General features: G+C 45.9%; 8 protein-coding genes across 8 annotated transcripts; 6 read left to right on the top strand and 2 right to left on the bottom strand.

Moving 5' to 3' along the window:
* Positions 1-921: 921 nt before the first annotated feature.
* On the top strand, positions 922-3,074 carry LAJ45_01876 (uncharacterized protein; the record flags this gene model as incomplete). The annotated part of the gene is made up of 7 exons (XM_046111469.1): positions 922-1,040; positions 1,093-1,127; positions 1,187-1,425; positions 1,502-1,960; positions 2,015-2,206; positions 2,273-2,365; positions 2,421-3,074. 7 exons carry the CDS (start codon positions 922-924, stop codon positions 3,072-3,074), a joined length of 1,791 nt encoding a protein of 596 aa, XP_045975413.1.
* Positions 3,075-3,439: 365 nt separating this feature from the next.
* LAJ45_01875 (uncharacterized protein) lies at positions 3,440-4,001 on the bottom strand (the record flags this gene model as incomplete). Its single annotated transcript, XM_046111468.1, has 3 exons — positions 3,440-3,539; positions 3,594-3,849; positions 3,947-4,001. The coding sequence occupies 3 exons, from the start codon at positions 3,999-4,001 to the stop codon at positions 3,440-3,442; spliced, it is 411 nt and encodes a 136-aa protein (XP_045975412.1).
* A 1,708-nt stretch (positions 4,002-5,709) lies between these two features.
* LAJ45_01874 (uncharacterized protein) lies at positions 5,710-7,839 on the top strand (the record flags this gene model as incomplete). Its single annotated transcript, XM_046111467.1, has 4 exons — positions 5,710-6,180; positions 6,248-6,408; positions 6,475-7,684; positions 7,738-7,839. The coding sequence occupies 4 exons, from the start codon at positions 5,710-5,712 to the stop codon at positions 7,837-7,839; spliced, it is 1,944 nt and encodes a 647-aa protein (XP_045975411.1).
* Positions 7,840-8,999: 1,160 nt separating this feature from the next.
* Positions 9,000-13,147, top strand: LAJ45_01873 (uncharacterized protein; the record flags this gene model as incomplete). Its single annotated transcript, XM_046111466.1, has 5 exons — positions 9,000-9,686; positions 9,758-10,003; positions 10,056-11,041; positions 11,092-12,056; positions 12,111-13,147. 5 exons carry the CDS (start codon positions 9,000-9,002, stop codon positions 13,145-13,147), a joined length of 3,921 nt encoding a protein of 1,306 aa, XP_045975410.1.
* Positions 13,148-13,794: 647 nt separating this feature from the next.
* LAJ45_01872 (uncharacterized protein) lies at positions 13,795-14,593 on the top strand (the record flags this gene model as incomplete). The annotated part of the gene is made up of 5 exons (XM_046111465.1): positions 13,795-13,810; positions 13,861-14,168; positions 14,231-14,270; positions 14,344-14,434; positions 14,494-14,593. 5 exons carry the CDS (start codon positions 13,795-13,797, stop codon positions 14,591-14,593), a joined length of 555 nt encoding a protein of 184 aa, XP_045975409.1.
* Positions 14,594-15,922: 1,329 nt separating this feature from the next.
* LAJ45_01871 (uncharacterized protein) lies at positions 15,923-17,903 on the bottom strand (the record flags this gene model as incomplete). Its single annotated transcript, XM_046111464.1, has 6 exons — positions 15,923-15,950; positions 16,165-16,727; positions 16,787-17,170; positions 17,230-17,398; positions 17,480-17,746; positions 17,824-17,903. 6 exons carry the CDS (start codon positions 17,901-17,903, stop codon positions 15,923-15,925), a joined length of 1,491 nt encoding a protein of 496 aa, XP_045975408.1.
* Positions 17,904-19,637: 1,734 nt separating this feature from the next.
* Positions 19,638-21,321, top strand: LAJ45_01870 (uncharacterized protein; the record flags this gene model as incomplete). Its single annotated transcript, XM_046111463.1, has 5 exons — positions 19,638-19,895; positions 19,971-20,195; positions 20,253-20,362; positions 20,442-20,916; positions 20,977-21,321. 5 exons carry the CDS (start codon positions 19,638-19,640, stop codon positions 21,319-21,321), a joined length of 1,413 nt encoding a protein of 470 aa, XP_045975407.1.
* A 974-nt stretch (positions 21,322-22,295) lies between these two features.
* Positions 22,296-24,836, top strand: LAJ45_01869 (uncharacterized protein; the record flags this gene model as incomplete). Its single annotated transcript, XM_046111462.1, has 6 exons — positions 22,296-23,195; positions 23,327-23,873; positions 23,927-24,102; positions 24,160-24,577; positions 24,630-24,733; positions 24,789-24,836. 6 exons carry the CDS (start codon positions 22,296-22,298, stop codon positions 24,834-24,836), a joined length of 2,193 nt encoding a protein of 730 aa, XP_045975406.1.
* Between the last annotated feature and the right edge of the window lie 490 nt (positions 24,837-25,326).

The following is a 25,326-nucleotide window of genomic DNA, read 5'->3' as shown; positions in this document are numbered from 1 at the left end:
TTTGACACTCTCTAAATAGGATATATATATATATATATGCGTACAATGTCAATTTTACCGTTTCCTCACGGGGATATGGATATGGACATACTTATATGCGTATGCCATTATTCCCGATAATTTTCTATAGAGTCTGTTTTGCACTGTCATAACTTGAATACAAATATCTTTAACACTATAGCTACATGCATATAAGACTCCGGTCAGGGTCAGAAAGTTCTTGATCATAGCACACAACACATGGTGATTATCTAGATATAGTGCCTGGTGTTTATTAGAAAATTTGCTGAAGCATTGTCATTACAACTTGAATGATTTCACCAGATACTGTTTTGGTCATCCGGGCTAATATTATACGATAATTATAAGGCAGCCTGCTCAAAACTCAAATATATAATGCAAGTACACGTGGAGATTGAAGGTATAAATAGATATATACAATATGTAGTTGTTGGTTATTTAGAAGCTTTAATTGAATGCTTTTTTTTTGGGGGGGGGGGGGTGGGAGAGGAATTCTCACCAAGACGGCATTTGTAGTAGCCCCTTCCGAAACATAGAGATCTACATGTACCTCTACAATTGAGTCATTCGAAGCATATATGAATCAAAAAGCAATATGAATCTTAGATAACCAATGGTACGGGCTGGGAGTGGTGACGATCATATTGTCTTAGTTACATACATGTAAGACTTGGGCAGAAATATCTGAAATTGGCTTTGGTTGGTAATAGCTTTAGGATAGGAATTCTTCTACTACTCCTAAATTACCTGATGTACCTTTGAAGGTGTTGTTTGTGCCGAGAATTGTGGGGCTGCCTACATGCATGTAGTAAAGCCAACTCCTCCCACTTTCACTAAACTCAATGATGTACCCACCGCGTTATCGCAGATAAGGGATCGGCTATCAATCGCAATCGATCAATGCAGGGGCCAGCAGGTGCCACCTGCGCCCCATCCCAGGGAAAGGTGTGGGACGGCAGCGGCAAGCAGCCCCCAAACCTAATGTGTATTCGGGATCGGAACGTCATGCCGGAAGCAGTGTTGATTGCCAGCTAACTAGACCGGACGGAATTACAAATCTGAGTCTTGCAGTCACGACAACTCACTTCAGCTCTTCTTGATAATAAGTTGATATACAGTCTCCTTATCCGCAGTTGTCCAGTGTCTGTGTTGACAATTATTCCAGCTCTTGTAATCTTGCACATTCGGCCTCGCAAAATGTCTGGAAATACACAATCGAAAGACCCGCTGGACGAGACATCACCACTGCTCGGGGGTGCTCATGTAGCTGCCGATAGCGCTGCAGAGCGCGTTGCGGGTAATAATGGTTGTGGGGATGCAGAGCCTTTGAAGGATGATGATGATGCAGACCTTCCGAAGGAATTGTCGTTGGCAAAATTGGCGGTTGTGATGCTGGCAGTGTGGGTAAGTTGACCGCATAAATATGTACCTATACTCCATTGGTTGAATACAATGTACCTAATAGCAATATATTCCATAGAGTGGTGTATTCCTCGCAGCAATCGATACCACCGTCATTTCCACACTTCTCGCACCTATCTCAAGCTCCTTTTCATCGTTCGCGTCAATATCATGGGTTGCGAGTGCGTACCTCATCTCCAATGCTGCCCTACAGCCATTATTTGGCCGACTCACAGACATTTACGGTCGTCGTTCCGGGCTCGTGATTTGCAATATTCTGTTCGCGACTGGTACCCTGATGTGCGGCCTTGCAAAGAATGAGTACACCATGATCGCGGGACGAGTTATTGCTGGCGCTGGCGGAGGAGGCATGACCACGATCTCCTCGATTGTTGCTACGGATCTGGTACCGTTAAGGAAGAGAGGAATTGTCCAGGGAGGAGGTAATTTATCCTACGGCGCAGGCGCAGCTCTGGGAGGTGTATTTGGTGGTTTCATCCATGATCGTATTGGCTGGAGATGGGCGTTCTTGATTCAGGTAATGACACACATGATCGATCGGGGACTTGTGCAATGCTGATGGAAGGAATAGGTGCCCTTTATTATCGTGTCCACGATTATGGTCGCCATGTTTGTGAGGATTCCGATAAAGAAGTCAAATATCGCACGCCACAGGCGAGTCGACTATGCGGGTGCATTTACACTTGTAATGTCACTGGTACTGCTGTTGATTGCGCTTAATACCGGCGGGAACATGCTTCCATGGACCCATCCGCTCATCTTGGTCTGCCTCCCACTCAGTGCAGTGTTTCTGTTCACATTTGGCTATATTGAGAAGAACGTGGCACAGGAGCCCATCATCCCCGTAGGTCTCTTGGGTGATCGCACAGTATTGGCGGCCTGCATGACGAACTGGTTCATGGTTATGAGTGTATTCTCTTTGGTATTCGTCCTTGCTAGACTCGTAACTTGCGTTCTTTACCTACTAACATAGTCAGTACTTCTACTGCCCGATCTACTTTATGGTGCGCGGTCAGTCCTCAACCGACGCTGGTCTTCGCCTGACACCTTTCGCCGCCGGAATCTCCGTTGGATCTCTTAGTACGGGCATTGCCATGAACCGCACCGGCCATTACTACAAGCTTGGGCTCCTCGCCATATTCGTGTACAACTCCGGCGTCGCTGCAATCTGCACATTTAACCTCAATACCCCTCTCTTCCCGCAATTCTTCAATTTCTTTGTCTTCGGGTGTGGTTATGGCGGTGTCCTTACTGTAACACTGCTAGCACTGATCGCCGCTGTTGGCCGGAAGGATCAAGCCGTGATAACATCTGCCAGCTATGCGTTCCGCTCTACGGGCAGCACGATCGGCGCCACAGTCGGCAGCGCGATTTTCCAGAACGTGTTGAAGAGAAGGCTGGTGGCGTACTTGGGCAACGGTGAGGAAGCGAGGAGGATTATTGGACAGGTGAGGGAGAGGTTCGACGCGATTGATAGCATACCGGGCGAGTATGTGGGCAGGGTCAGGGGGGCTTATATGGACGCCCTGCATGCCGTGTTCTATACGAGTTTGGGGATGGGAATATTGGCGATGGTGTGTACTGCGTGGATGAGGGAGCACAAGTTACATAAAACGTTGGATAGGAATTAAGAGAAGCAAGGATTTTAGTAGAGGATATTATAGATACATGTAGGTAGATAAAATAGTTGGAATTCAGTACAAGTTTTCTTGGAAATCACATGCGAGAACCTCTTGTCTGGTAAATGATATCGTATTTACTGCGGGTAGACGCGCTCATCTCTAGAGTACATATCGTGGGCTGGGGCATATGCAGTTTTCCGTTGTCGAATCACATAAATAGCATGTATGTACCTCTTGGAATGTGCAATTTTGGACCAGTAGGTACTACAGCACCACCATTGGCCACATGTATGCACCACCCATCACTCGTTTGTAATACCAGGAAGAGCAAGAAAGCAAAAACAAAACAAAATACCCCAAGGTCTGATTATGCTCTAGTTGCCCTCTGCTGGTTCGTTGAACTTCAAGCTCACGCTATTAACGCAATGCCTCTCATCCGTAGGGGTCTTATACCCCTCCCCCTTAAACACATGTCTATTCCTCCATTAGCCTAACTCTCTAGTCCACACGCGCCCAAAAGAAACATACCCTAAATGTCCGCCACAATTCTTACACACGATCTCAATCCTAGACATACCGAACGCTCGGTCCTCGTGCCGCTCAATAGCCCCGGGAATCCCCTCGTAGAAAGCGGGCCATCCACAGCCGGAGTTGAACTTGGTGGTTGATTTGTAGAGGGGAGCATCGCAGCCAGCGCAGTTGTAGACGCCGGGTTGGGAGTGCTTGTCGTATTCACCGGTGCCAGGGCGTTCAGTGCCCTTTTCGCGGAGAACTCTGAATTGTTCTGGGGAGTGTTAGTTTGTTGAGCTCTACTCTTGGGATTCAAGCTTTGCAACATGAATGTGGGGGCGGGGGCGGGGGCGGGGGTGGGGGGATAGTACCTGGAGACAAAACTGCCTGCCACTGTTCGTTGGATTTTTGGACTGGGTAAGACATGTTGTTGCTGGTGGAAGTGCTGAGGAACGATCCCATGAAAGGGAGAGAGATCAATGGCAGGAACTTTATAGTTCTTCTAGTTGTGGGCGCGACAAATGGTCGTCTGACAACAGCTGCTGTAGTACGGGCTGAGGAAAGCAATATACGAGAAGAGGCAGTAACGAGGCTTGGAAAAGAGAAGGGCATATATGGAGAATTTGGAATTTTCTTTTTTTTTCTTTTTTCGATTCTTATTCGGTAATACCACTCACTGTTTTTATAATCAGAGTAGAGGTTGAGGGTCATCGCGGGTTTATCTTATCCGCAAGCACTGCTAAGTATTTGAGTCCAGTGTGGCGGGGGTGGATAGATAGACAAGGGCCCGAGTGCTTGGCGCATGAGGTCATCAAATTTTGGGGAGCTTAATTTCGATCATTGACATCATGACCGCTTCCCCGGACGATCTCCAAGATTAGTAGCCTATTTCGCACCTCAGATGTGATCTAGTCCCAAAGGGTGGCTCTCAACTCTGGGGACGAGATAAGTGGATGTTGGGTTCATCCCAAACCTTAAATCTCTACTAGTTGCTACAAACCGGGCTCGCGTGGCTTCGGAGCCCTGGTTTCAGGTTGAAGCATTTTTCTTGAAACATCAGATGGATGCTTAGACAGATCTAAAAGTGTGAACTTGAAACTTGAAACTGATACTTAGGATAAGGAAATGGTCCACTATGCTACTCCCTGAGGTTCTTAAAATTCGTCGTTGACGCGGAAAATGGTGCCGGTGGTGCAACTTACAAGGGGCGCGGTGCAATCCTTGGACTTTCAACTACATACTAGTAGGGTACCGGTTTCTTCACTCAAGGTCACGTGAGTAGGCGTCAGTGTCAAGATTCCTTTTTCTAGAATATCTGATTTCATAATTAAGAGTCATCCTGAGAATATGCGCCTTTTCAAATAATGAAAGACACTTCTGTTCTATGCGACGTGCGAAAGTTGTGTCATTGTAATTCTAGGGAGATCTTTGACAAACTGTATATAATTCGAGGAACGTGTTGCCTAAACAAACATCGATTTACGGCCAGGCCAAAACACAACCATTCACCCCGCCAACCAGCGCGTTGTGAACCTCCATGGTACATGGACTTGTGTACGTTTTTCATAGTGCACCCGTGTACATACATTTCTGAGGAGAGGTCGTGCATTTACCCAACCAAGCCTTTCCAATTTTCTCACAGAACCGCTTGTCAACATTCTCCCCTCCTTAACTCACAACCCTCTACGGCTCTACCCAATCCTCATATAACTTATCCCTTCTACCCACTCGCGTCCCTCCTTTCTCCCCCCCCCCCCCCCCCCCCACACCCCATCCACTCAGTTAACCAGTCGTCTTGTTGGCACATCGCAGACTTGCTGTCTGTATCAAGCCTAGAGACAGATCGCTGCCCCTGATCCTGTTATGCTGGTAGTGTACTAGTACTCTAGTGTGCCCTGTGTGTACTGCGTTGCTTTTCAATTTTCAAGTTGCATCCCACCACCACCACAACCACACATCTACATACATACACCCGATACCCGACCACAAAAAGCAGACGAGGGAGAAAAAAAAAAGCCCCCCTCTCTCCAACTAGGCTAGGGTCGAGTTTCAACACATCATCCGGACTCGGCTCTTAAATACCTACAGCATCCTTTCTATGGCACAAGTATCGATTCCCCCCTCACCGGCCGCCATGTCTCGACGAGCTCCTCTTTCAAATCTTCCCAACGAGGTCAACTCAAATCCATATTCAAGCATCACAGCAGCGGCAGCAAAACGCCAGCGCTCCCTCAGCACCGCACAACGAGAAACAACATACGGCCAACAACCCCCACAAAAGAAACAAATCGTCGAAGTACTGCGTACTCCTGTCCGGAATTCCAATGCTGACTCCAAAGTCAACCCATCAAGGAGACAGGCTGTTCGCACCAGAACCACCGCTGGAACTCCACCAGCATATAATGGCGTAGGAAATAATAACAATCAACAGATTCAGAGGAAAGCCGTTGCAAAACCATTTACAGATCAACAAAACAGCTTAGAAAGTGTACGCGCATGGCAGCGACACTATCGACGGATGTTTCCTTCTTACGTCTTTTACTTCGAAAGTTTACCAGATGATGTTGCTGCTAAATTCCAGAAACAAATCCAGTCCCTTGGAGCAGTATGTTATCTCCTCGCTTCGCCCTGGGCGACTCCTCTCTGACAATTTCTAATCTACGCGTCTGCAGAAATTGGAAAAGTTCTTTTCAAATGAAGTTACTCATGTCGTAACATCCCGTCCAATCCCTCCTGAAACCACAACTACTGCCAAATCTACTCCCGGAGCCACTATCAATCCATCACTACTAGAGCGCGAAACCAAACCTCGACGGGTTGCCGTTCCTAGACAGTATGTTAGCCATGTTGAATCGAGAGGTGGTCATTCCACAACTAATACTTATACTGTGGTTTATAGGTCTCATGAGACATCACGTGATGCAGAATCTCGGAAGCCAGGGCGTGGGGCAAGTGACATATTACTGAAGGCTCGAGAATATGGGATGAAGATATGGGCACTGGAAAAGCTTCAGCGAATGATGCATGCCATGTTCGACACTCAGTCTGGTCAGGCTGCTTCTTATGGTCGAGAAAACGATCGTGCAGCGCAAGCTCCTGCCCTGAATGTCGATCTCTCACATGTCCTTCGGAACGAAAAGATTCATGGCCCGACGGATCGAGATCCTAATGCCGTGCCTAAAGATTTGGTCTTTTTCAAAGGTCCCTTTCTCTATGTCCATGACTTGCTTGCAATCAATCGTCCGATTATGGTTAGAGAATATCAGAAGGTTAAGAGTCGCGAGCAGGGCGCCTGGCCGCAATTCCGAAGCGTTAGCGGAGGACGCTGTCCATTTATTGAAGAGGCAGTTCACAAGAAGCGGGAGGAAGAGAGAGAAAGACACCTTGGCAAAGTTGAGCGTGCGAAAGAGAAGGAAACTGCAGTTTCTGCACCCAAGGCAAAGGCTTCTACAAAGACACAACAGCAGACCGAGGAACAGCCTAAAATTAAGGCTAAGCGTCCCGTGCTCGGCGAATTCAACAAAAATGAAAGTCTTCTTAACAACAGTAAATCAAATCAAGTAAACGTTAAGACTGAGGAGAAAGATGATGTATTTCAAGTACCATCTGCAAAACGGGATAACTCACACCCTAATAATGAGATGGCTTTTACGGCCACAAACCCTGAAAAGGGCCGAGAGCCCACAAAGTTTGGCGCAGAGCCTGTTGCATCTGGTGTGCAACCTTCCAATATCACCTCAGCTATTCGTTCTCAAATGGTTTCCTCTCTCGCTGATCAGCCGGGCCAACGTGCGGGAACTAGCAAGGAGCTGTACGAGCTTAAGCGCAAAGTAGCCGGGAATGTCTTGATCGGGAATGTTAATGGAAAAGGGATTACACATTCACAGCGTATGATGGACTTGGCTAAGATTGCGGGTGGAAAAGACCGTGAGGCGAAAGTTTTGAACGATCGTAAGAGGAAGTTGGGCGTTGAGGAACCAGTGATGGTTCTTGAAGATAAGGAGGTTGAAGAAACCAGAGTAAAGCCAAAAAGTAAAGAGGGTGTAAAGAAGGAAACTCGTCCTGGCTACTGCGAGAACTGTAGGGAGAAGTTTGAGGATTTCGAAGATGTAAGCGTGACTTTATTCTTTATTCACAATGCTGGCTAACTCGAACCCCTTAGCATACCTATTCGAGACGTCACCGAAAGTTTGCTGCAGATAACAAAAACTGGGCAGAGCTTGATAATCTATTGTCTCAGCTCGTCAGACCCCCAAGGGTTTGAATTAACAATCCTCTAAATCACCCACTGAGATTCTGAAAACCAAGATGACTATCATGCAGCTCAGCTTAATATTCTACCGAGCTTAGTCATTTACATAGCAATCCCTTATATATCTCCCCCACACTCATTACTGCCTTTTTTTCTCTTTTTTTTCTTATATTTTTTACGCTCGATTATCATTTTAAATCCTTATAGTTTTTTTGGAACGAGCTACGACGGAGGGTAAGTGGAGTATGGGAATTGGGAAAGGAAAGGGGGGACGGTGGGGGTTTGGCCTTGCATTTGTAAAATCATCAGGTACCAGATATCATGTTAGTACTGTTGTCTTTCGACGACGGCGGAGGTAGTGCCTTTACAAGTATTTGTAAAAAGAAAACCTTGTAGAATACATGTATGTATGTAAGGTGTTTTATACGGAGTTAATCCTTTTTTTTCTCTTTCATTTGTTTTTTTTTACCGCCTCTCTTTTCTAAAGGAAAAGATTCTTGTGCGGTATCATGTAAGGCTAGCGAGTATCAATGATATCCCGATTTCTACATACCTACTCTATAGTACCTGTAGTTACGAAAGATTACGTTTTGGTAAAATTTTCTGAGTACCTACGTCGATCGAGGATCATGCGCGGTGGCAAGTGTATCACTATTGTGTATGTAATAGAATCCAAATCCTAAGGTTGACGTCGACCAGGGTGCAGTTTTGGGACGGGCTGAGGTAAACTAATTCGTGGCCTCTTCTTTTGTTGATTGATGCTTGGCAGTAGCCAACGAGTACATACAGTTCGGAGAACGGCAGCAATTGCCCCTAGTAAATTGATCCCTCCCTAGAAGACTCTTGTCTCCTTTCGAATATATATACCTTCCGTAAGGCCGCAACATTGTTGCTTCGTTGATATATTTTCATTTCCCCGTCAAGTTCAATTGCCAAATCTCGAAACACATTTCAAGTAAGCTTTCCTTCTCTGGTTGCCTTCTTACTCTCCGCACCCTATTAGTGTGCTATTTAAGCTTTCTACACGGGGTGTTGCTTCATTCGTTCCTCTCCCCTATATTTTCCCCTTCCCTTTTCCATCAGCTAACAGCTTTGATTCCCCACAATCAGCTGCGGAGAATTCAATCCGCCCTTTAGACGCACCAGTACATCGAAAGGTATACCCATAAACAATGGCTGAAACCAACGGCACCAGTGGCGCTCCCACTTTGGTGGAGGAGAACGCTTTCCCGGCTCTTGAGTCAGTTGCTCCGGAAAAACCTGTTGAAGATGTCGTGGCATCCACCGGTGATGATAATGAGACCCCCGAAGCCCCCAAGGAACTCTCTGCCGCCGAAAAGTTGAAGCAGCAACACTTAGCTGCTGAGGAGCCCGCTGATGCCGAGGCTAAAACCGAGGAATCCCAAGCTTCCGGCGAAGCTACCGCTGTCTCTGAGAAGTCAGCCAAAAAGCAGAAGGCTGCAGCCGCTCGTGTCCTCGATGTCTCCTCTGTTGAAGCTTTCCCGTCTCTTGGTGCCCCCACTAAGGTTGCTCCCGTTACAATGAACTGGGGTGCAAAGATGGCTGCCCCTCCGGTCAATGGTAGCAATGGCACCCCCGAGGCTAGCGCCAGGGCTCCCACCGCGTCCTTCGCCGGAAATGCTGGTCAGCAGACTGTTGAATTGACTCCGGCACAGAAGAGGCCTGCCTCTGAGCTTCGGAAGCCAGTTATCGAAATTGTTAAGGATATTACGAAAAGGACCGGAACCAAGATCGACTTGGCCAAGACTTCTACTGGTGTTTCCGTTTTCGTTGTTAAAGGTAACGAGGCTAGTAGGCAGAGAGCCCGAAGAGAGATTTACAAAGAGTTGTCACTCAAGGTATGTTAAATTACTCTAGAACTTAGTATTTTGTTTCGGTTGTGCTGAAACCTTTTTGTTTAAATCTATAGGCCTCCAAGACAATCCAAATTCCGGCCGTTGTGAGGCCACATATTATCGGGAAGGGTGGTTCAAGGGTTCAGGAGCTCGAGAAGGAAACTTTGACCCACATTAGAGTTCCTCAGCAGAGTTCTTCTGAAGTCCAAGCACCTGTTGGGGATTACGATGATGAAATAATGATCGACGTGGTCATTGAGGGTGATGAATTCGGTGTTGCATCAGCAATTGAAAGAATTAGGGAGATTGTAGGGGAGCGAGTAAGTTTGAAACCCCATTTCCCTCCCGTTCAGATGACTAATTGAAGTTTAGACTATTGTTACCACTACTCGTATCTCAGATATCCCTGGTGAACTATACCCATTTATCCAGGGCCCGAATCGCAAAAACTTGGCAGAATTTGAGACCAAGGTTGAGAGGGTCTCTGTGCCAGACTATTTTTACAGTGCTTCAAGCCAGCCGTTCAGTCCTCCTTCAGGCCCTATTGTTATTACCGGAGAAAAAAGTGCTGTCCAGGAAGTCCGCGCTGCCATAGAAAGGAAGGCCGAGGAGCTTAAGGCCCAGGGTTATGGACACATTTTGGTGCCTATTGCTGCCGCCAAGCACAGGTTCTTCACGGCCAATAATGGACGCCTTATCCACGAGATTCTCGAGGAAACAGGATGCACACTCATCTTTCCTTCCGGTAAAAAGGCCGACAGTGCAATCGTTTATGGGCCAGCAGACCAAATCGGAAACTGCTACACAAAGACTAACGCTATCTCCCAGGCCTATCAGTACTTCGGTCCTGATGTTTGCAAGGCATACCCTAATGCTCCAGGCGGAGCAAAGTTGCAAGCCCGCGATGTCACTCGCTATTTTCTACAGAAGGGTGAATTCAAAAAGTTGGAGAGGGAGTTCGACGTTGAGATTACTCCCCCCAGCGCCGAGGACCTCTATAACCTTGCCGCCCCTTGCATTGTTGGAATTATGTCCCGGTCTAAGGAGAACTTGGAGAAAGCTCGTTCAAAGATCCAGGCGATTTATCTCCAGGCCCCGCCTTTCAAGGTTGCCCGTCTAGATGTGGAGCCTCTCCACCATCGCCACATTATCAAGAAGGACAAGCTTCTTGGGGGACGTCCTGTGAAGATTTTGTTCCCGGAAGACTTGGAAGAGTCCGAGCTCGTTCTCGTATATGATGGAGAGTCCACAGACCCGGAAGAAGTTCGCACAGTCCTGGAGGAGGCAAAGCAAGTGATACTTGCGTTTTCAGGAGAGCAGGTTTCTATTGTCTCTAAGACTATCAATATTCCCAAAGAGTATGAGTCCCCCGACTGGAATTGCCTACATCTGCTAATTATAAACTTAGAAATCATATCAAGATTCGGGGTGAGAGGGACACAACCCTCAATGCTTTGAATCCTAGTTCTGTTCTGGTTCAATTTGGTATTCCGAAAGCACGCCCTGGAAAGCCAGCCCCAGCCGGGGATGAGAATACTATTACTGTCCGTGGACCTCAATCCAATGTTGAAGCCACTATTAAGAATATCAACGCCTTCCTTTCGTCAGAAAACCCAGAGGCGATTATTACGGAGCCTTTCGAATACCCCGCACAATTCTCCGGAAACTTGATTGGTGTGAAGGGAGCAAACATCAACAAGCTGAGAGACGATCTTGGTGTTGAGATCAATCTCAACGAAGGAAAGGGTGAAATCAAGGGTGTCCGAGTGGCCGTTGATGCCGCCAGGAAGAAGCTCACTACCCAGATCAAGGAATTGGAGGATAAGGCCACTGTTAGGCTCGTTGTACCCCAACAATTCCACTCTACCATAATTGGTCAGAAGGGAGAATCAGTACGAAGACTAGAAGCTAGATATGATGTTCGCATCAACTTTCCTAGGTCATCAAAGTCAGATTACACAGAGGAACATGACGCCGGCAACAAACAACAAGGGCCTAACGAAGTCATTATTAAGGGGGGTAAGAAGGGAGTTGAAGAAGCTCGTGCAGAAATTACAGCACTTCTTAAGTACGAGGAGGCCAAGAGCCACACCGCAGAAATCCCTATTGCCGCCAAAGCTGTAGAATTCATGTTCAGGAATTCGGCAAAGGAGATTAAACAACTTCGCGAGGAGTCAGCAGCTAGAATTGATATACCCCAGAGACCAGAGGAGGGATCAGAAGAGCAGATGGTTATTAAGATTCGAGGAACAGTAGAGGAGGTGAAACAAGCAAAGGCAATCCTTTCCAAGATTGCCAAAGATGCCGAGCAAACAACTGTTCGGAAGATTAACGTCGATAAGAAATACCATCGCTCATTGATCGGCCAAGGAGGTAGGATCCTTTATTATTTCGTGCACTTAGATTTCAACTGCTGACGCTTCAAAGGGAAAATTCTCAGAGAGATTGTCGTTGGCGCTGGCGGGCCAGATGACAGGACTGCACTCGCCCGCATGGTCCGCTTCCCTAACCAAGATTCCGAGGGCGACGAGATTACGGTCCAGGGTAATTCAGCCATTGTCGACAAGATCATCAAGGCTATCGAGAAGATTGTCACAGAGAAGGAGAACCAGATCTCCATCGATGTTGAAGTTGCCCCCGAGAAGCACAGAAAATTGATTGGGCGTGAAGGAAGCATCCGCAAGGAGCTTGAGGCCCAATTCAAGGTCACCATCGACATTCCTAACCGCAACCGTCCTGGTCAGACTGTCAGCTCTGACATCAAGATCACCGGTGCCGAAGCAGACGTCGAGAAGGCCAAAGAACACATTCTTGAGCTTATTAAAGACCCCGAGGGTGAAACAATCATGGTTCCCCGTTATCTACACCACTCCATCTCGGATATCATCCGTGAGCTGTACAAGCGCTACAGAGTTAATGTCAACCATAACAACGAGCCCCGACCTCCAAGGCCCGAAGACAAAAAGCCCCAGTCAAACAGTGACAGCCTTCCTTTGATTACCGATGAGGTAGATTCAGCACCCAAATACAACTGGGATGCCCAGGAGAACATTCATGGTACAGATGATGGTGAGTATCCTTGGGTTCTTAGCGGGACACCCGAGAATATCGCCAAGGCCAAGGCCGACGTCGAGAGTGCCATTCAGGTTGCAAAGAAGCAGACCTGGATCGGTTACCTTGATTTGCCCGACCCACGGAAATACCGCTTTGTAGTCGGCCCTGGGGGATCGCAGATCGAAAAGATTCGCCGGGAAACAGGTTGCCGAATCAATGTCCCAAACAAACAACAAGGCTCCACAGCTCCTCCCGAGGGGCCAATCGTTATTCACGGTAGCAAGGATGACATTGAGAAGGCTAAGGGGATAATTCTTGAACTTATTCATAACGGTGGTGGTGGTGGTGGTGGTGGTGGTGGTGGTGGAAAGGGTGATGATTCGGATGGCGACAGGCGCAGGCGTAATTAGGTACTTTAATTTTTTTGTAAATTTTTTTGTTTTCTAGGAGAGGAGCTATTTTACTTTTAGTTGTAGATGATATTTATTTTCTGGGGAGAAAATCTAGGGTGGGGCTGTTAAGATAGATGGAACCTCCTCTATCAAAAGGTGTTCTTGTGTATGGGTTATGGTTTTCTTCTTTTTGATGACATTTTAAGCCCTTAGCTTGTGGTGGCTCTCTTGAGATTTGTGTCTAGGTGTTTCCTTGTTTCTTTCCCACATTATTTAAAGTGGGTAAAAGTTGGTTTTGAGAATCGAAAGTGCCATCCTTGAATACCGTATACAGTCGACTCTCGTTATAGTGATACTTCATATAGTGATACTCTCGTTATAATAATAGCAACTGGTGGTCCCGAAATACCTTTTACCAGTATCTCCTTACTCCTTATAGTGATACTCGCCTTATAAGAACATATTCAACACAGATTTTCGGTCCCGACCGTATCCTTATATCGAGAGGCGGCTGTACCTGTAGGTATTGTTACTTGTGAGGCTCAAATGCTTGTCTGCGCAGGGAAGTGGCATGTGCATACGTACATGCAAGGAACCCCGCGCTCCCCCATCTCACACTTCCATCTCATCTCGTGCAAGAATCCTGAACAAAATAAATAAAGAGCATGGCGAGCTACGAAGGTAATGAAACCAATATTCGTCTCGAACCCGAGATGCTAACACAGTCCCAGACGACCACAACATCTGTGGGCCTGTCACATCCCAACCGCCACCTCGTCAACGCATAGACCTATCCGGCTTCTTTGCCACTCTCGACCTCGCAAATGCAAACAGTAGTGGAGGAGGGGCGGCCGAGGATAATGAAGCGCCTTTCCGGTCGCTAGCTGCAGCTTTTCGAGAACTTCCAGATACACCAGTGATGGAAAGTCTTTTGCAACAGCTGATATCAGAAGCGAGTGACCCGGGTGCAAAGGTCCAAGGTGTGCCGGATAGCTTTTTTGATGGGCTGGAGAGGGTGCCGAAGAATAAGCTGAAGAAGGTATGTCGTCTGCTCTACTAGTTCAGGTGTGACTGAGCTAAGAGTAGGATGGGTTTATGTAGGACGATACTTGTAGTATATGCAATACTGCTTTCCTTGATGGTGAGTCTCTACATATAGTTCTTAGGAATTAGCTCTAGCACTAAATGGCGGCTAATGAACATCGGCAACTTAGACCCATATCCTTTGGTGGTCGTACTTCCTTGTCATACAGCGCATATGTTCGATCTGGAGTGTATCCATCCATGGTTGAAGCTTCATTCGACGTAAGGGCTCTGGTAACTAATACTCTTGACTACTGCTGACTTTTGGGTCCTTCCCCTAGATGTCCCCTCGATCGTATCGACCTCTTGAAGAAAAAAGAGCCCATCCCTCCACCAGTTGATGACGAGGAGGAGGAGGAGTGGGATGAAAATTACGGCTAATAAATTCAAATAATAGGCTTGCAGGAACGAGTAAAATAAATTACCTCTTGAGCGTTGAGCTTGAGGCGTGGTCTAAGCCTTCTATGCTTTCTTTATATGTCACATACCTGATCTTACGTTAAAGACGATTTTGATTGATCTCTAGGTTTGAGCCCGTAACTGATAAATTGGGGCGAACTTTTAAATGCGGATACTGTTGAGGTCCTGACGGTAGGGGCCTAGGAGGGCATAACTTATTCCAACTTGCTTAGTATGTGTGGTATTCTGGAGTGTAAAATAGCCCCCCCCCCCCCCCCCCCATCCTTACCGTCCCCATAATCCTAGATAACGACCGGCCACTCTGTAGTTGAGAGAAAAAGGATCAAACACATTAAAGTTAATAATTATTAAAAGTGAGTTCAAATATATTGAGGGCATCCTTCAAGGTTGTAAGATAGCAAAACTACATAAAACAATACATCTTAGCATGTTCGAAGAACTAAGAGATCAGGGTTGGGTATCCCATAGCCCAGTGAGATTCTCGGGGTCTGGTACGTAAGAGTACCTACAGTACTGTACATACAGCGGTATAGATTTGGTAATGACCTCCTATGAGCTCGGAAGTAGAAAATGTGATAGAACATTCTTGGCACATGCCTTAAATACATATATACATGAATCCCGGAACCATACCACCCACTTTGTTAGCGGGTCAATGATCAGGATTCAATAAAAATGGCTCACCAAATTTCTCCTCCTAATTATATCTTATAATTTATCTGATAGTGGACTTAGGATATTCTTATAATGCATAATTAGATATATATATACCATGTGAGCGCATATCTAGTAAAATTTAACTTATGGGTCGGCGAAGTCCAGGACGTAACACAACAAGCAGCGAAAAAGAAATCCATTTCTGCACAACCACCAGATACGGGAAACAAGTATATCAAGCAAGGGCTAAAATTCTCGTGGTGCTGTCAGAGCAAAAAATTTGAGTATTTGCTTATCTAATATCTCTAAACAGCAGGTTTCAACTAATTTGATACGAAACCTCCTACCGGCCAAATGAATTCTTGGAAATATAATATACACCCTTGAACAAACAAATTATAGCAGCAGGGGAAGCTTTTGGGTAGATTGGTTGGTGATTCGTGATTATTAGATTTGGGCCCATGTCAGGTTTTCCCAGACCCGCGTTCATGTACTCACTTCAAATCAATGCCCAAGATGCCATTAGCGTTAATGATCCACTACCATTACCCCCAGAAAGAAAGAAAAATGTAAAAAGAATAATAAACGAGCTACTAGTTAGCAATTTATTACAACGAAGAAACCAAAACTCGGTTACCAGAAGCATCCTACTAAAGATTGCCTATGACCTTTGCAAGAACTGTGTAATTTTTCGTTGCCTATCCCTCCTCCCTAGACTGTGACGGCAAGATGGATAAAAGTTTGCTGAAGGAGCAAACTTGATCATATACTCCCATTTACCCACGATCAAATGAGTTAGGTCCTGTTGGTGTATCCCCATCTCAACAAAATGTTGCGCCAGCTCCAACAAAGTCATGCGTTCTTTATATTTACACCTATGAAATGTGGGCCCGATGTGGGTGAATTGCATCGACAATCCGTGACAGGTAAAGATACGGTCCTCTTCGTTCTCGAAAAATTCAAAAACACTGGGATGGAGTAAATCCCGGTATGGAGAAGTCTCGCGGTCCAACGCCTCTTCCAATAGGTTCGCAAAACGGTACAGCAGTGGAATCCCTAAGTCATTACAACGCCATCTCCATTCCCGCAAGACAGCCTCCGGAGTATCCTTAGGGAATTTCAGATCTATCTTGGATGAGCTTGCTTCTTTGACCTTTTCTCTCACTATGCTGCCCCAATTTTTCGCCGAGCCTTCACGAATGAGGGCATGCATAACCTGCTGAACTGTTTCTTCCAGCAGATCATCGTGCTTGAGCCGGTTTTGACGCTCGAGGGCTTTGTGACGACGAACCTCATCGTCGAAACGGATGCTATCACGTATGAGACGAGGAAGGGATAAAACGAACTCTTTTTTGGTGAGAAACCCAGGTTTATTAACGGTACTGTTGTATGCTGAGAGCAAAGGAAGGGTTTCGCTAGGTATGGGATTTGGAAGGATCTATGTGGCACCAATAAACACTATTTCTAATTTAGTATAGGTTAGGGAGGATTTCTAACCTTTAAGCACCAGGCTTTGTATAACTCTTTCCTAGCATCTATTACTTTATTCTTTTCATTTTCCTTATCCTTCTTCATCATACGTGGAACATCGGCTCCCCAATCCTCCAAAACCCAGAAGACTTCCCTCATATCTTTGCTAACAGATGATTCCAAATACCATTCCCGGAACCTCTCTTCAAGCAACACCTCCTCGGCTTCGTTTATCCGTGCATAGGCTTCCTCCTTCCAACAGAGTCTTGCTCCTGTAGGTAGATCGTGCCATTTGATAGTATGGCATATGAGCTCACGTTTTTGAGCGTCCCAATCAGATGATTCTCCTACTTTCCTTTTGAGCATTCGTTTGAACTCGGACGCGGAAAGTGTCAGAGTTTTTATACATTCCTAGTGAATTTGATTAGTCAATGGGGCTGGTGTCTAAAACGAGATTTTATAAACTATACCTGACAACATCGGACACTCCAAACGTAGTATGGTCGGACTTTCTTCTTAGTATCACAATAATCGCATTTCTTGCCAGTTGTCATATCGAATAATTCTTCTTCATCAAAGTCCAGGGGAAGTTTCAATGGTAGTCCCGGATAGCTCTTATCGCGAGCTTTACGCCAGATACTGCATAGAAACATCATGTTTCAATATGGGTTCCGGAGAAAAGAGAGAAAAAAATAGTTGTTAAAAATCAAGAATAGATACCTTGAGTTCCCAGACAATAGATCTCGGAATCGTCTACAGGTTTTCTTGCATTCAACAAGGACCTCGGGTCTGCATTCGCTAAATATCTGGAGCATAATCTCGCTCGGCAAAAACGGGATCTTCATATCCTCGATCCTCATCCCTCTAGGATCCTCAGTCCAGTCGTCAAAAAGTGAGTAGTCGATATTTAGGCTTTCGCATGTACGCCTCAGTAGTTCCTCATCCAATTCCTCGGGATCGGGTGTCTTTTCACCCTTGGTGCGACATCTTTTTTGTGAGAATTTTTGTGTGAGATCATTCGAAGGTCTAGATTGGTGACGAAGCTTTGGACTGGGTTCCTTTACATCGGTTTTACTCCATCTCTTCGTGGGAATGAGAGGCGAGTTAGATCCATTCCCACTGATGACCTCTGGAGGGTCTGCATAAGTAACTAGGCGGGGGTTAAGACGGTTTGAGCGGCGTAACGGAGTAGTAAAATCTTTCGAGCTTCGACGCGAGGCTGTAGCTCGAGATGAAGCCATGGCTTCTCCTAAGAACGCAGAGTTGAATGAGCGTTTGTGATACTGAAAAGACTCAGAGAGAGTGTAGTTGTTAGAAAGAAGGATGGAGGTGGGGTGGGGTGGGGTGGTGTGTATCTATGAAACAGCCCGTCACCTGGGAGGTGAAACTTTGATTGGGGATCGTTTCGGGGATCGGTCGTTCTTTGAGCAACGCGCGCAGAATGATAAATACGCCTGTGGGTTGCCCCAGGGCTCAACGAGGGTTGATGTCATTTTGGTACGTGCATGTAGGTACATCTACTACTACATGTACCTACATAGGTACATGTACTTTAGCTGAGTAGGTACTCTAGTGTACCTAGTATCCTGTGTACTCCCGAGACAGCAATTTACCCTAAAAATTGTGACAATTAAGATCGGGTCTGAAGTGGGGGGCCGAGCTTCATGCGAGAGCCGCAACAGTTGCTCTTTGAGTAGGCCTAAATATTGCAAAAACATACAGTATTTAATTGCACATACTTGAGTATGAGTAAATATGAGGCTATATAGTACGAAAAAAGGGGATGTAATAAGTACTATACCAATACGGAATCGTGCAAAACTTCCGAATTAAATCGGAATCCTAACTATTATACCGTATTAATACTGTAACAATACCGTAACAATACGGTATTTTGCCAAAGATAGTACTGGATCCACCCGCTTTTTTGGTACTGTATCTCACTGGAAGATCCAGAACCCACTCCAAATCAATGATCCTGCTCGACAAAAAACCATACGCAAACACCTGTATTTGTTATAACCCTCGTAGTAGCGCTATATGTACATCTCTACCAGCTGCAGGTTTCAATATTTGCACTCAGGACTTTAAAGCATCTACAAAATTGTTTACACTTTAATTAATCTACATTTTTTTTGAGTTTTTTTTTATTACCATACTACATGTAGTGTCAAATGAGTACTCTGGCAATGTACCCCATCAAGCTAAACCATCACTAAGCCCGACTAAAGCTAAATACCAAAACAAACATTGTAATGATGAGATTGGAAGAGCTGTGTAGTCTGACTTTAGTACCTACTATGACATTGGGCGCCCGACCCCCATCATATCGCCAAAGCAGTAGCCCCATACTCGGGGCATGTAAGTCTTTTGTTGCGGAACATTGCTAACTGTTACTCAGAAAGATTCTTGATAGTTTATTCTCTGTATGTTATGTAGAGTACATGTTAATAATTAGGAGCGAGGGTTTAGGGTTCCTTTACTGGATGGCAGAGACACCTCTGTACTAGTGTGTAGCGAAAAGTGATGACAAATACACCTATTCACTGTAACATTCACTTATCAGATTCTGATCACTTACCCTCAACACGGTACTACTTGAGTCTCGTGGCCCGTGGGTCGTTACAGCTACCCCACACTCTCGGAAAGTTCCGTTGGATTACGATAGGTAAGTAAATACATGTACCTATGCAATAGCTCGGGCCGACAAGTCACCCCGCAATACGCTCCTGAAGTCCGAGCCTGTATGATGTATCTAAGTATTCCAGGACTGTATTGGGTGCTCAAACTAGTACATAATCCGTACAATCTCCTCTATCTCCCTTCATCTCAGCTCACCCAACTCCCCCCAAAGTGAAATCGATTTGAGAGCCCAATCATGGTTGTTGCCTGCGTCGCCCCTACTGCTCGCACACGAGCCCTAGGACTTCTCAGAACAGTGCAATACACTCACCCACCTTCGTGTCCGTGTCACGGTCAACCTTCACATCATCATAATCATAAACACTCCTTGACGAATCTCTTTAAGAATGGAAATCGTGGGGTTACAACGCCGACAGACCATGCAGGAATGAAAGAGTATGCTTTTGAAATGGCTGCATCTAGCATACGTTTTGGCCCTGGCTCTACACGGGAGGTTGGCATGGACTTTGCCAATATGAAGGCAAAGAAGGTAGTTGTGGTTACTGACCAAACTGTGGCGAAGCTCCAGTCTATGAAGACTGCAATTGAGGCTTTAGAGAAAGAGGGAATCAAGTACGAAATCTTTAGCGACGTACGCGTAGAGCCCAAAGATTATTCAATCAAAAAAGCAATTGAATTTAGCAAGAGGGTAAACGGAGATGCTTACCTTGCCGTGGGTGGGGGAAGTGTCATGGATACTGCAAAGTTGATGAATTTGTACACATGCTTTCCAGAAGCAGATTTCCTAGATTTTGTGAGCCTTTTCATCCCCTTAGAACTATTAAAACCCAACACTAATATTTATAACTAGGTTAATGCACCCTTGGGCAAGGGACTTCCAATTACAAAATCTCTGAGGCCACTGATCTGTGTCCCAACTACCGCAGGAACCGGCAGTGAGACAACCGGCACAGCTATCTTGTAATTTTCACCTTTACTCCTGCCTCTCCTCATCCTCCTCATCCTTCTCGTTGGTTTAAGCTTACAGGATCGCATGTAGTGATCTGGTAGACAAGAAAGCAAAAACCGGTGTTGCTCACCGTGTCCTTAAGCCGACCCTTGGAATCTGTGACCCTCTCAACACCCGTACGATGCCATCGGCTGTCCATGCATCTTCAGGACTTGATGTGCTATGCCATGCTCTTGAATCATACACAGCAATACCTTATAACGAACGTACTCCAAGGCCAACCAACCCAATACTCAGACCAGCTTACCAGGGCGCCAACCCCATTAGCGATGTATTTTCATTTAAAGCCCTACAGATGACAATCAAATACCTCCCAAGAGCTGTCAGAGACCCGGATGATTTTGAGGCACAGAGCCAGATGCTCCTCGCAGCAACCCTAGCCGGAGTTGGTTTTGGAAATGCAGGTGTGCACCTGTGTCACGGAATGAGTTACCCAATTTCGGGGGGTAACAAAGGGTATAAACACAAGGGATACGATGTCCCGCATTCAATTATTCCCCATGGTGTATGTATTTTAACTCTCAAGTTTATATCTTCACTTAACTGATATCCCTGCGAAAAATAGGTTAGTGTAGCTGTTACCGCACCCGCAGTATTCAGGTTCACTGCCGCCTCCAATCCTGAACGTCATCTAGCTGCGGCTGAAGCATTCGGGGTAGACATTTCCAATGTAAGAAGAGAAGATGCCGGCGAGGTGCTCAGTGAGGCACTTAAGAAATTTCTTTACGGGCTTGGTGACCAGCCTAAGGGTATCCAAGATCTTGGTTTCAATTCTGGCGATATCGCGGGGCTTGTAGAAGGCACGATCCCACAGAGGAGAGTCTTGATGTTAGCGCCAAATTTGAATGAGGACGTTACACCCCAGAGGGAGGAACTGTCAAAACTGTTTGAGGATTCACTTGCGTTCTAGTGGTAACGATTCTATACATCTGAATTGTCGGAGACTATTTGCTGTATTTCTTTTACTTCATCTCAATTTTAAAGCAAAACGCCTATATTGATTAGTTTTACCATTTCTTCTAAAACCTAAGCACACGTACCCCAAATGAAGGGCCCGTCAGATACCTAGCCTACTGTATGTATGTACTTTACGTCACGGAAAATTACTTTGATCACAAGTTATCACTCGATTATTTCCCTTACCTACATGTACGTACATACAGTAACAGAAATATGGGCGAAGTTACTGCTGCAGTCTTTGACAATGCTATAGAATTACAGTAACATTAGCTACCGCATATTTTGCTAAAATATAGAGATAAAGTGGTATATTCTTGCAATCCCGTACTAATGTGGTATCAGTTTTACCCCATTCCCAGTACTATGCACAGATCATGTAACCATATCATACGTAGAACGGCCTACTATCCTCTTGCAAAATAAATAAATAAATACGAAACATGTGTTTACTATTGTTGTAAATGGTAATATTGCCTCATGTTCGTGATTGACACGCCAATAGGTAAGTCTATGTACAGTACAGGAAAGGAAGGCGTACCATGTACTACCTAATACATCCAAACGTACTTTAGATAGTCTAAGATGTCATTGTGCAGAGTTTCTGGGGGGTGGTATCTTGTGAATTTGTAATTGTTGTCACAAAAACAATGGACGTTAGCTCACTCTTCCCTGCTAGCGTAACCACAGCCCCACTAATCGCCGGAGAACAAAAAGCTCTTCTCATCTTCACCAACACCAACACCAACACCCATCCCATCCCCCGCCCCACAGCGCAAAGAGCTCCAATATCTTTTGTAGCCTTGAGGCGATTTTGAAGACTCGATATCCTTAGAAGGGTTTTATTAAGCTCCGTCACCCACCAGCCCACTCCCTTCCCTCTTCGGTGGTTACTCGACAAATCTACCCCTCACTACCCCTCTCATCATGTCTGGGAACACTCCAAATTCCTGGGAAGACGCTGCAGGCGATGACAATGACCTCGCCAGACAAACACAAGAGCAACTGAACATTCAGCAACAGCAGCAGCAACGCCAACAACAGCCACAACAACAGTTTAGGCCGTCGTACAACGCCCCGTCGTTCTCGCCCGGTGCGGCTACATTCACTCCCGGTGCGGCCTCTTTTATACCAGGTGGTGCATACGGTGGTCAACAACAACCATACGGATACAGCCAGCAAAACCAACAGTATTCTCAGTATGGGCAATACGGCGCACAGCAGGGATATGACCAATACGCGCAGTACGGCGCATACAATACTGGGTATGGACAGCAGCAAGCGGCCTATGGACAGCAGCCAGGCCAGTTTTATAACCAGCAGCCACAGCAACAGCAGCAAGCATATCGTCCTCCTCATATTCAAAGGCAGCAGCAACAGCAGCAAGTACCTCAGATCGCTAGAAACCCCAACTCTGGGGCCAGCACCCCTGGAACTAGTACCCCCGTACCTACGGCTCCCAAATCCGCTGCGACTCCGGCCGCTGCTGCTGCTCCAACTGCGCCAAAGGTTTTGAAGATTGGAGGAGGCGAACCTCTGGGTGCCAAGGTTCTTACAATTGGGGGTGCCGCGACTCCTCCGGCAGCTAAGAAGGACGCCCCTGTTGCTTCTACTAAGGAAGCTCCGGCAACCAAGGAACCTGAAGCTAAGGCCGCTCCAAGCAAATCAACAACTACTACCCCCGCTGCAGCCCCAAAGTCTTCAGCCACCGTCACGGCAGCAGCGGCAGAGGCAGAGGCCGCGGCACAGAAGAGAGAAGCGGATGCCGTCGCGAAGGAGCAGGAGGAAGAGGTTGATGAAATGACCCTCGAGGAGCTTTACGGAAAGGTATTTAACAGATGGTCTTGGAGTGCATATTCCCTAAAAAAAAATCTTCCCCCTCTCCGGGAGGAGTGCACGAGCTTCTTACAGCGATGGAATCTGCTATAAATTAGGACATTATTAACACATGGGTTCAGGAACACGTAAACCTTATCTTCATCGGACACGTCGATGCAGGAAAGTCTTCACTTGGTGGTGCCATTCTCTATGCCACAGGAATGGTTGACGAGCGCACAATGGATAAATACAAGCGTGATGCTAAAGAGCAAGGTCGTGAATCATGGTATCTTTCATGGGCACTTGACTTGACAAAAGAAGAGCGCTCCAAAGGAAAGACAGTTGAGGTTGGTCGTGCATATTTCGAAACAGAAAAGCGACGATATACTATTCTTGATGCCCCTGGACACAAAACCTTCGTACCTAGCATGATTGGAGGTGCTTCACAGGCAGATGTTGGAATTTTAGTCATCTCGGCGAGAAAGGGAGAATATGAGACCGGTTTTGAGAAAGGAGGCCAGACTAGAGAGCACGCTGTGCTTGCAAAAACTCAGGGTGTTAACAAATTAATTGTCGTGGTGAACAAGATGGATGACCCCACTGTGGAATGGAGCAAGGATCGTTTTACCGAGTGTACAACAAAACTGACACAGTTTTTGAAAGGCACAGGCTATAATCCTAAGACAGGTAAAGCAGCATATTCAAATACAAGAAATTGTTCAAAAACTGATAGAGTGTAGATCTATTTTTTATGCCTTTGTCGGCATTAACTGGCGCTGGTCTGAACACCAGAGTACCAAAGGAGCTTTGCCCGTGGTACGACGGGCCTTCGCTCCTTGAATATCTGGACAATATGAAGACCCTGGAACGTAAGCTCAAGGCGCCGTTTATGATGCCAATTTCCAGCAAATACAAGGTAGAACTAGGCCCATTACTTTAACTCCCAGTCGTTTTTAACTTTGGTGTCGTATAGGATATGGGAACTGTGATCGAAGGCAAAGTTGAGTCAGGATTCGTCAGGAAGGGTGGGAACCTTCTTATGATGCCCGGCCGCACGCCTATTGAGGTTATTGCGATCTATTCCGAAACGGAAGAGGAGATTAACCATGCCCAATGCGGAGACCAAGTTCGTATACGTGTCAAAGGTGTTGAAGAAGAAGATGTGACTACCGGTTTCGTGTTGACCTCTGCGAAAAAACCCATTCATTGTGTTACCGCTTTCGAGGCTCAGATTCACATTCTCGATCTTAAGAATATCTTGACCGCTGGATTCGGATGTGTCATGCATGTGCATACTACTATTCAGGAAGTTGTTTTCACACAGCTGCTGCATAAGCTAGAGAAAGGAACTGGAAGGAAGTCTAAGAAGCCGCCTGCCTTTGCTAGTAAAGGTAAGATTTAGGATACCTATATATATCCCGCGGATGCTAAAATTCCATGCAGGACAAGCAATCATTGCCCGTCTCGAGGCAGCTAGCGGCGATTCCTTTGCTATCGAAACATACGAAGATTATCAGCAGCTAGGGCGTTTCACCCTCCGTGAGCAGGTAGATCATTCGGTCCCTTAAATCTACTAATGGAATCTAATCGCCTTTGATTTAGGGACAAACAATTGCTATCGGAAAGGTCACAAAGCTAATCCTAGAGTAAACCAGAGGGGAAATACTAGTTCCATTTCGAAGTACTAATGTAAATGGAGACTTGATATCGGATCACTTTTTTTTGTCGATGTTAGACCACCTCCATACATTATTTACGCCCTCTTATATCTTCTTATTTCGAGTTTTCTTTTCTTTTTCTTTTCTGGGTTTCCTTTCAAAATTGATGATGTGGGGTATGATCTGGGCGGAGGGAAGAGAAAAGTCGGGCTGCAGGGTGGTTTTTTCTAGTTTGATGGTTAGGGTAAACAAAATTACTATTGGTGTCCATCTTCTCAGCTGCTAGCTACTAATCAAGATTGAGTCCCCAAGAGATTTATAAAGTAGAGTACATGTAGTTACTATATCTGTTTTCGTCGTTCATTCTAGGCGCGCACCTTGGCAGTTTTTTTTTCCTTCTTTTCGCTTAAAGCCTTTTCCGATGATTTGTTTCGGAAGTGTCATGTTGTAGATTCACCCCTAGCCCTTAGCTCTCCCGTCTT

This window comes from Morchella importuna, assembly GCF_003444635.1.
Source record: "Morchella importuna strain M04M26 chromosome Unknown Morimp01GS003, whole genome shotgun sequence".
NCBI lineage: Eukaryota > Fungi > Ascomycota > Pezizomycetes > Pezizales > Morchellaceae > Morchella > Morchella importuna.
This window is presented reverse-complemented; position numbering and strand designations above follow the sequence as displayed.